The sequence below is a fragment of the Hemiscyllium ocellatum genome, unplaced genomic scaffold, assembly GCF_020745735.1.
Source record: "Hemiscyllium ocellatum isolate sHemOce1 unplaced genomic scaffold, sHemOce1.pat.X.cur. scaffold_1428_pat_ctg1, whole genome shotgun sequence".
Taxonomy (NCBI): Eukaryota; Metazoa; Chordata; class Chondrichthyes; order Orectolobiformes; family Hemiscylliidae; genus Hemiscyllium; species Hemiscyllium ocellatum.
Window position 1 is genome coordinate 25679 of NW_026867771.1, and position 10869 is coordinate 36547.

At 68.7% G+C, this 10869-nt stretch overlaps 1 protein-coding gene across 1 annotated transcript; it reads left to right on the top strand.

Moving 5' to 3' along the window:
- The first annotated feature begins 11 nt into the window (after positions 1-11).
- On the top strand, positions 12-10265 carry LOC132809919 (apoptotic chromatin condensation inducer in the nucleus-like). The gene is made up of 3 exons (XM_060822602.1): positions 12-293; positions 9663-9763; positions 9921-10265. Exons 1-3 carry the CDS (start codon positions 56-58, stop codon positions 10227-10229), a joined length of 648 nt encoding a protein of 215 aa, XP_060678585.1. The 5' UTR covers positions 12-55; the 3' UTR covers positions 10230-10265.
- Positions 10266-10869: the final 604 nt, after the last annotated feature.

A 10869-nucleotide genomic window follows, 5' to 3' on the forward strand; every position in this document is an offset into this window, starting at 1 on the left:
GGGGCAGCTGGATTTCCACAAGGGCCTGAAGACAGACCGCCCTCCCGAGAGGAAGATGGAGGAGGCTCACGCCGACGCGCGGGAACACGAGAGGATAGCCCGTGACCAGTGGGCTGAGCGGGAGCGCGAGATGGAGCGGCGTGAACGGACCCGCTCTGAGCGGGAGTGGGACCGCGACAAGATCAAGGAGTACGAGAGCAAGGAGGGTGGGAAGGTCCGCTCCCGTTCCCGCTCTCGGGAACGCCGCAGGAAGGAGCGCGCCAAGTCCAAGGAGAAGAGGAACGAGAAAAAAGGTGGGTCCCAGTCCCCCAGCCCCACTGTCCTCCATCTTACCCAGTCTCACGCAGAGCACCGGAACAGGCCCTTCGGCCCATCCCGGTCCGTGCTGGCCCCGAACCGAACTGGTTCCCCCCTGCCCTGCTCCCGGCCCATCCCCCACAACCCTGCCCTGTCTGTGCCCTTCCCCGAGTGTCTATTAAACACTGTCACTGTCCCCACCCCCTCAACACTTCCTCAGGAAGGTCATCCCACACACGGCCCACCCTCTGGGGGAGAAACATCACCCCCCCCCCCCATGTCCTTTTTAAATCTCTCTCCTCTCACCTTCACTATCTACCCCCCCCTCACCCCCCAACAGAGGGGTCAACTCCCCCACCCCAGGGGGAAAAGACCTTGTCTATTTACCCTCTCCATGTCCCCGTCGTGATTGTATAAGCCTCTATAAGGTCACCCCTCAGCCTCCGACGCTCCGGGGAAAACAGCCCCAGCCTCTCCCGGAGCTCAGACCCTCCATTCCCGGGAATGTCCTGGGAAATCTCTCCAGATCCCTCTCCGGGTTCACCGTCTCCTTCCTGTAACTGCTCCATTTGTATGATTAATGTATTCGGTCAATTTATCCGGCCCTCCCTCAGCACTGACCCTCCGACAGGGCCCGCTCCCTCAGCACTGACCCTCCGACAGTGCGGCCCTCCCTCAGCACTGACCCTCCGACAGGGCCCGCTCCCTCAGCACTGACCCTCCGACAGGGCCCGCTCCCTCAGCACTGACCCTCCGACAGGGCCCACTCCCTCAGCACTGACCCTCCGACAGTGCCCACTCCCTCAGCACTGACCCTCCGACAGTGCCCCCTCCCTCAGCACTGACCCTCCGACAGTGCCCACTCCCTCAGCACTGACCCTCCGACAGGGCCCACTCCCTCAGCGCCGACCCTCCGACAGGGCCCCCTCCCTCAGCACTGACCCTCCGACAGTGCCCACTCCCTCAGCACTGACCCTCCGACAGGGCCCACTCCCTCAGCGCCGACCCTCCGACAGGGCCCACCCCCTCAGCACTGACCCTCCGACAGTGCCCACTCCCTCAGCACTGACCCTCCGACAGTGCCCACTCCCTCAGCACTGACCCTCCGACAGTGCCCACTCCCTCAGCACTGACCCTCCGACAGTGCCCCCTCCCTCAGCACTGACCCTCCGACAGTGCCCACTCCCTCAGCACTGACCCTCCGACAGGGCCCACTCCCTCAGCGCCGACCCTCCGACAGGGCCCCCTCCCTCAGCACTGACCCTCCGACAGTGCCCACTCCCTCAGCACTGACCCTCCGACAGGGCCCACTCCCTCAGCGCCGACCCTCCGACAGGGCCCACCCCCTCAGCACTGACCCTCCGACAGGGCCCCCTCCCTCAGCACCGACCCTCCGACAGTGCCCCCCTCCCTCAGCACTGACCCTCCGACAGGGCCCCCTCCCTCAGCACTGACCCTCCGACAGGGCCCCCTCCCTCAGCACTGACCCTCCGACAGGGCCCCCTCCCTCAGCACTGACCCTCCGACAGGGCCCCCTCCCTCAGCACTGACCCTCCGACAGTGCCCGCTCCCTCAGCACTGACCCTCCGACAGTGCCCGCTCCCTCAGCACTGACCCTCCGACAGGGCCCGCTCCCTCAGCACTGACCCTCCGACAGTGCCCGCTCCCTCAGCACTGACCCCCCGACAGGGCCCGCTCCCTCAGCACTGACCCTCCGACAGGGCCCACTCCCTCAGCACTGACCCCCCGACAGGGCCCACTCCCTCAGCACTGACCCTCCGACAGGGCCCACTCCCTCAGCACTGACCCTCCGACAGGGCCCGCTCCCTCAGCACTGACCCTCCGACAGGGCCCCCTCCCTCAGCACTGACCCTCCGACAGGGCCCACTCCCTCAGCACTGACCCCCCGACAGGGCCCCCTCCCTCAGCACTGACCCTCCGACAGGGCCCCCTCCCTCAGCACTGACCCTCCGACAGGGCCCACTCCCTCAGCACTGACCCTCCGACAGGGCCCCCTCCCTCAGCACTGACCCTCCGACAGGGCCCCCTCCCTCAGCACTGACCCTCCGACAGGGCCCCCTCCCTCAGCACTGACCCTCCGACAGGGCCCGCTCCCTCAGCACTGACCCTCCGACAGGGCCCGCTCCCTCAGCACTGACCCTCCGACAGGGCCCGCTCCCTCAGCACTGACCCTCCGACAGGGCCCCCTCCCTCAGCACTGACCCTCCGACAGGGCCCACTCCCTCAGCACTGACCCTCCGACAGGGCCCACCCCCTCAGCACTGACCCTCCGACAGGGCCCACTCCCTCAGCACTGACCCTCCGACAGGGCCCACTCCCTCAGCACTGACCCTCCGACAGGGCCCACTCCCTCAGCACCGACCCTCCGACAGGGCCCACTCCCTCAGCACCGACCCTCCGACAGGGCCCACTCCCTCAGCACTGACCCTCCGACAGGGCCCACTCCCTCAGCACTGACCCTCCGACAGGGCCCACTCCCTCAGCACTGACCCTCCGACAGGGCCCACCCCCTCAGCACTGACCCTCCGACAGTGCCCCCCTCCCTCAGCACTGACCCTCCGACAGGGCCCCCTCCCTCAGCACTGACCCTCCGACAGGGCCCCCTCCCTCAGCACTGACCCTCCGACAGGGCCCCCTCCCTCAGCACTGACCCTCCGACAGGGCCCCCTCCCTCAGCACTGACCCTCCGACAGTGCCCCCCTCCCTCAGCACTGACCCTCCGACAGGGCCCCCTCCCTCAGCACTGACCCTCCGACAGGGCCCCCTCCCTCAGCACCGACCCTCCGACAGTGCCCCCTCCCTCAGCACTGACCCTCCGACAGGGCCCCCTCCCTCAGCACTGACCCTCCGACAGGGCCCCCTCCCTCAGCACTGACCCTCCGACAGGGCCCCCTCCCTCAGCACTGACCCTCCGACAGGGCCCCCTCCCTCAGCACTGACCCTCCGACAGTGCCCGCTCCCTCAGCACTGACCCTCCGACAGTGCCCGCTCCCTCAGCACTGACCCTCCGACAGGGCCCGCTCCCTCAGCACTGACCCTCCGACAGGGCCCGCTCCCTCAGCACTGACCCCCCGACAGGGCCCGCTCCCTCAGCACTGACCCTCCGACAGGGCCCGCTCCCTCAGCACTGACCCCCCGACAGGGCCCACTCCCTCAGCACTGACCCTCCGACAGGGCCCACTCCCTCAGCACTGACCCTCCGACAGGGCCCGCTCCCTCAGCACTGACCCTCCGACAGGGCCCCCTCCCTCAGCACTGACCCTCCGACAGGGCCCACTCCCTCAGCACTGACCCCCCGACAGGGCCCCCTCCCTCAGCACTGACCCTCCGACAGGGCCCACTCCCTCAGCACTGACCCTCCGACAGGGCCCCCTCCCTCAGCACTGACCCTCCGACAGGGCCCACTCCCTCAGCACTGACCCTCCGACAGGGCCCACTCCCTCAGCACTGACCCTCCGACAGGGCCCACTCCCTCAGCACTGACCCTCCGACAGGGCCCCCTCCCTCAGCACTGACCCTCCGACAGGGCCCCCTCCCTCAGCACTGACCCTCCGACAGGGCCCGCTCCCTCAGCACTGACCCTCCGACAGGGCCCGCTCCCTCAGCACTGACCCTCCGACAGGGCCCCCTCCCTCAGCACTGACCCTCCGACAGGGCCCACTCCCTCAGCACTGACCCTCCGACAGTGCGGCGCTCCCTCAGCACTGACCCTCCGACAGTGCGGCACTCCCTCAGCACTGACCCTCCGACAGGGCCCGCTCCCTCAGCACTGACCCTCCGACAGGGCCCACTCCCTCAGCACTGACCCTCCGACAGGGCCCACTCCCTCAGCACTGACCCTCCGACAGGGCCCACCCCCTCAGCACTGACCCTCCGACAGGGCCCACTCCCTCAGCACTGACCCTCCGACAGGGCCCACTCCCTCAGCACTGACCCTCCGACAGGGCCCACTCCCTCAGCACTGACCCTCCGACAGGGCCCGCTCCCTCAGCACTGACCCTCCGACAGGGCCCGCTCCCTCAGCACTGACCCTCCGACAGGACCCCCTCCCTCAGCACTGACCCTCCGACAGGGCCCACTCCCTCAGCACTGACCCTCCGACAGGGCCCGCTCCCTCAGCACTGACCCTCCGACAGTGCGGCACTCCCTCAGCACTGACCCTCCGACAGGGCCCACTCCCTCAGCACTGACCCTCCGACAGGGCCCACTCCCTCAGCACTGACCCTCCGACAGGGCCCACTCCCTCAGCACTGACCCTCCGACAGGGCCCACTCCCTCAGCACTGACCCTCCGACAGGGCCCACTCCCTCAGCACTGACCCTCCGACAGGGCCCGCTCCCTCAGCACTGACCCTCCGACAGGGCCCGCTCCCTCAGCACTGACCCTCCGACAGGACCCCCTCCCTCAGCACTGACCCTCCGACAGGGCCCACTCCCTCAGCACTGACCCTCCGACAGGGCCCGCTCCCTCAGCACTGACCCTCCGACAGTGCGGCACTCCCTCAGCACTGACCCTCCGACAGTGCGGCACTCCCTCAGCACTGACCCTCCGACAGGGCCCCCTCCCTCAGCACTGACCCTCCGACAGTGCGGCACTCCCTCAGCACTGACCCTCCGACAGGGCCCACTCCCTCAGCACTGACCCTCCGACAGGGCCCACTCCCTCAGCACTGACCCTCCGACAGGGCCCACTCCCTCAGCACTGACCCTCCGACAGGGCCCACCCCCTCAGCACTGACCCTCCGACAGGGCCCACTCCCTCAGCACCGACCCTCCGACAGGGCCCACGCCCTCAGCACCGACCCTCCGACAGGGCCCACTCCCTCAGCACCGACCCTCCGACAGGGCCCACTCCCTCAGCACCGACCCTCCGACAGGGCCCACTCCCTCAGCACCGACCCTCCGACAGGGCCCACTCCCTCAGCACCGACCCTCCGACAGGGCCCACCCCCTCAGCACTGACCCTCCGACAGTGCCCACTCCCTCAGCACTGACCCTCCGACAGGGCCCCCTCCCTCAGCACTGACCCTCCGACAGGGCCCACTCCCTCAGCACTGACCCTCCGACAGGGCCCACTCCCTCAGCACTGACCCTCCGACAGGGCCCACTCCCTCAGCACTGACCCTCCGACAGGGCCCACTCCCTCAGCACTGACCCTCCGACAGGGCCCACTCCCTCAGCACTGACCCTCCGACAGGGCCCACCCCCTCAGCACTGACCCTCCGACAGGGCCCACTCCCTCAGCACTGACCCTCCGACAGGGCCCACTCCCTCAGCACTGACCCTCCGACAGGGCCCGCTCCCTCAGCACTGACCCTCCGACAGGGCCCGCTCCCTCAGCACTGACCCTCCGACAGGACCCCCTCCCTCAGTACTGACCCTCCGACAGGGCCCACTCCCTCAGCACTGACCCTCCGACAGGGCCCGCTCCCTCAGCACTGACCCTCCGACAGTGCGGCACTCCCTCAGCACTGACCCTCCGACAGGGCCCACTCCCTCAGCACTGACCCTCCGACAGGGCCCACTCCCTCAGCACTGACCCTCCGACAGGGCCCACTCCCTCAGCACTGACCCTCCGACAGGGCCCACCCCCTCAGCACTGACCCTCCGACAGGGCCCACTCCCTCAGCACTGACCCTCCGACAGGGCCCACTCCCTCAGCACTGACCCTCCGACAGGGCCCACTCCCTCAGCACTGACCCTCCGACAGGGCCCGCTCCCTCAGCACTGACCCTCCGACAGGGCCCGCTCCCTCAGCACTGACCCTCCGACAGGACCCCCTCCCTCAGCACTGACCCTCCGACAGGGCCCACTCCCTCAGCACTGACCCTCCGACAGGGCCCGCTCCCTCAGCACTGACCCTCCGACAGTGCGGCACTCCCTCAGCACTGACCCTCCGACAGGGCCCACTCCCTCAGCACTGACCCTCCGACAGGGCCCACTCCCTCAGCACTGACCCTCCGACAGGGCCCACTCCCGCAGCACTGACCCTCCGACAGGCCCCACTCCCTCAGCACTGACCCTCCGACAGGGCCCACTCCCTCAGCACTGACCCTCCGACAGGGCCCGCTCCCTCAGCACTGACCCTCCGACAGGGCCCGCTCCCTCAGCACTGACCCTCCGACAGGACCCCCTCCCTCAGCACTGACCCTCCGACAGGGCCCACTCCCTCAGCACTGACCCTCCGACAGGGCCCGCTCCCTCAGCACTGACCCTCCGACAGTGCGGCACTCCCTCAGCACTGACCCTCCGACAGTGCGGCACTCCCTCAGCACTGACCCTCCGACAGTGCCCACTCCCTCAGCACTGACCCTCCGACAGGGCCCACTCCCTCAGCACTGACCCTCCGACAGTGCCCACTCCCTCAGCACTGACCCTCCGACAGGGCCCACTCCCTCAGCACTGACCCTCCGACAGTGCGGCACTCCCTCAGCACTGACCCTCCGACAGGGCCCACTCCCTCAGCACTGACCCTCCGACAGGGCCCACTCCCTCAGCACTGACCCTCCGACAGGGCCCACTCCCTCAGCACTGACCCTCCGACAGGGCCCCCTCCCTCAGCACTGACCCTCCGACAGTGCCCACTCCCTCAGCACTGACCCTCCGACAGGGCCCACTCCCTCAGCGCCGACCCTCCGACAGGGCCCACTCCCTCAGCACTGACCCTCCGACAGTGCCCACTCCCTCAGCGCTGACCCTCCGACAGTGCCCACTCCCTCAGCACCGACCCTCCGACAGTGCCCACTCCCTCAGCACCGACCCTCCGACAGGGCCCACTCCCTCAGCACTGACCCTCCGACAGGGCCCACTCCCTCAGCACTGACCCTCCGACAGTGCGGCACTCCCTCAGCACTGACCCTCCGACAGTGCGGCACTCCCTCAGCACTGACCCTCCGACAGGGCCCGCTCCCTCAGCACTGACCCTCCGACAGGACCCCCTCCCTCAGCACTGACCCTCCGACAGGGCCCACTCCCTCAGCACTGACCCTCCGACAGGGCCCGCTCCCTCAGCACTGACCCTCCGACAGTGCGGCACTCCCTCAGCACTGACCCTCCGACAGGGCCCACTCCCTCAGCACTGACCCTCCGACAGGGCCCACTCCCTCAGCACTGACCCTCCGACAGGGCCCACTCCCTCAGCACTGACCCTCCGACAGGGCCCACTCCCTCAGCACTGACCCTCCGACAGGGCCCGCTCCCTCAGCACTGACCCTCCGACAGGACCCCCTCCCTCAGCACTGACCCTCCGACAGGGCCCACTCCCTCAGCACTGACCCTCCGACAGGGCCCGCTCCCTCAGCACTGACCCTCCGACAGTGCGGCACTCCCTCAGCACTGACCCTCCGACAGGGCCCGCTCCCTCAGCACTGACCCTCCGACAGGACCCCCTCCCTCAGCACTGACCCTCCGACAGGGCCCACTCCCTCAGCACTGACCCTCCGACAGGGCCCGCTCCCTCAGCACTGACCCTCCGACAGTGCGGCACTCCCTCAGCACTGACCCTCCGACAGGGCCCACTCCCTCAGCACTGACCCTCCGACAGGGCCCACTCCCTCAGCACTGACCCTCCGACAGGGCCCACTCCCTCAGCACTGACCCTCCGACAGGGCCCACTCCCTCAGCACTGACCCTCCGACAGGGCCCGCTCCCTCAGCACTGACCCTCCGACAGGACCCCCTCCCTCAGCACTGACCCTCCGACAGGGCCCACTCCCTCAGCACTGACCCTCCGACAGGGCCCGCTCCCTCAGCACTGACCCTCCGACAGTGCGGCACTCCCTCAGCACTGACCCTCCGACAGTGCGGCACTCCCTCAGCACTGACCCTCCGACAGGGCCCACTCCCTCAGCACTGACCCTCCGACAGGGCCCACTCCCTCAGCACTGACCCTCCGACAGTGCCCACTCCCTCAGCACTGACCCTCCGACAGGGCCCACTCCCTCAGCACTGACCCTCCGACAGTGCGGCACTCCCTCAGCACTGACCCTCCGACAGTGCCCACTCCCTCAGCACTGACCCTCCGACAGGGCCCACTCCCTCAGCACTGACCCTCCGACAGGGCCCACTCCCTCAGCACTGACCCTCCGACAGGGCCCCCTCCCTCAGCACTGACCCTCCGACAGTGCCCACTCCCTCAGCACTGACCCTCCGACAGGGCCCACTCCCTCAGCACTGACCCTCCGACAGTGCCCACTCCCTCAGCACTGACCCTCCGACAGGGCCCACTCCCTCAGCACTGACCCTCCGACAGTGCCCACTCCCTCAGCACTGACCCTCCGACAGGGCCCACTCCCTCAGCACTGACCCTCCGACAGGGCCCACTTCCTCAGCACTGACCCTCCGACAGGGCCCACTCCCTCAGCGCCGACCCTCCGACAGTGCCCACTCCCTCAGCGCCGACCCTCCGACAGTGCCCACTCCCTCAGCACCGACCCTCCGACAGGGCCCACTCCCTCAGCACTGACCCTCCGACAGGGCCCACTCCCTCAGCACTGACCCTCCGACAGTGCGGCACTCCCTCAGCACTGACCCTCCGACAGTGCGGCACTCCCTCAGCACTGACCCTCCGACAGGGCCCACTCCCTCAGCACTGACCCTCCGACAGGGCCCACTCCCTCAGCACTGACCCTCCGACAGGGCCCACTCCCTCAGCACTGACCCTCCGACAGGGCCCACTCCCTCAGCACTGTCCCTCCGACAGGGCCCACTCCCTCAGCACTGACCCTCCGACAGGGCCCACTCCCTCAGCACTGACCCTCCGACAGGGCCCACTCCCTCAGCACTGACCCTCCGACAGGGCCCACTCCCTCAGCACTGACCCTCCGACAGTGCCCACTCCCTCAGCACTGACCCTCCGACAGGGCCCACTCCCTCAGCACTGACCCTCCGACAGTGCCCACTCCCTCAGCACTGACCCTCCGACAGTGCGGCACTCCCTCAGCACTGACCCTCCGACAGTGCGGCACTCCCTCAGCACTGACCCTCCGACAGTGCCCACTCCCTCAGCACTGACCCTCCGACAGTGCGGCACTCCCTCAGCACTGACCCTCCGACAGTGCGGCACTCCCTCAGCACTGACCCTCCGACAGTGCGGCACTCCCTCAGCACTGACCCTCCGACAGTGCGGCACTCCCTCAGCACTGACCCTCCGACAGTGCGGCACTCCCTCAGCACTGACCCTCCGACAGTGCCCACTCCCTCAGCACTGACCCTCCGACAGTGCCCACTCCCTCAGCACTGACCCTCCGACAGTGCCCACTCCCCCTCAGTGCTGGGTTGGGGTCGATCCCGTTTGGCGTGTGCCCTGATTAACCCTTGCTGTGCCGTGACGTTGTTCCCTTCACAGAGAAAGCGCCGGAGGAGCCTCCTGCGAAACTGTTGGACGACTTGTTCCGTAAGACCAAGGCAGCCCCGTGTATATACTGGCTCCCCCTGACCGTCGAACAGGTAGGCCGCACTGGGCCGAGGGGGGGGGTGGCGGGGAGGAGGGGACTAGGGAGGGGGGTCCGGGCTGGCGGGAGATCCTGTCACCGGCCCCCGTTCGATGTGAGCTGTCTGACCCCCCCCCCTCTCCCTCTCCCTCCTCTCCTCACACCGCCCACAGATCGTACAGAAGGAGCTGGAGAGAGCGGACCGTGCCCGGGAACGGGAGAGGAGGCGCAAGGAGCAGGAGGAGGAAGAGGAACGCAAGCGCGAGGAGCAACGCAAGGAACGTGCCAAGGAGCGGGAGAAGGAGGCGGAACGCAGCCGGGAGCTGGAGCGCGAACGCAAGAGAGACCACAGCCGGGAGAGGGAGCGTGACCGGGACAGGGACAGGGGCCGGGAGAGGGACAGGGACAGGGAGAGGGAGAGGCGGGACGGCAAGCACCGCAGCCACAGCAGCACCTCCAACCGGGAGCGGGGCAGGCGCTGACCGGGCCAGGGAGACCGGAGTGGGGGAGAGAGAGACACACACTGGGGGGGGAGGGAGACGGAGCGAGGGGAGAGAGAGACACACACTGGGAGGGGGGGGAGACGGAGCGAGGGGAGAGAGAGACACACACTGGGGGGGAGGGAGACGGAGCGAGGGGAGAGAGAGACACACACTGGGGGGGGGGGGGAGGGAGACCGGAGCGGGGGAGAGAGAGACACACACTGGGGGGGAGGGAGACGGAGCGAGGGGAGAGAGAGACACACACTGGGGGGGGAGGGAGACGGAGCGAGGGGAGAGAGAGACACACACACACTGGGAGGGGGGGGGAGGGAGACGGAGCGAGGGGAGAGAGAGACACACACACACTGGGAGGGGGGGGAGGGAGACGGAGCGAGGGGAGAGAGAGACACACACTGGGAGGGGGGGGAGGGAGACGGAGCGAGGGGAGAGAGAGACACACACACACTGGGAGGGGGGGGGGAGGGAGACGGAGCGAGGGGAGAGAGAGACACACACACACTGGGGGGGGGGGGGAGGGAGACGGAGCGAGGGGAGAGAGAGACACACACTGGGGGGGAGGGAGACGGAGCGAGGGGAGAGAGAGACACACACACACTGGGGGGGGGGGGGAGGGAGACGG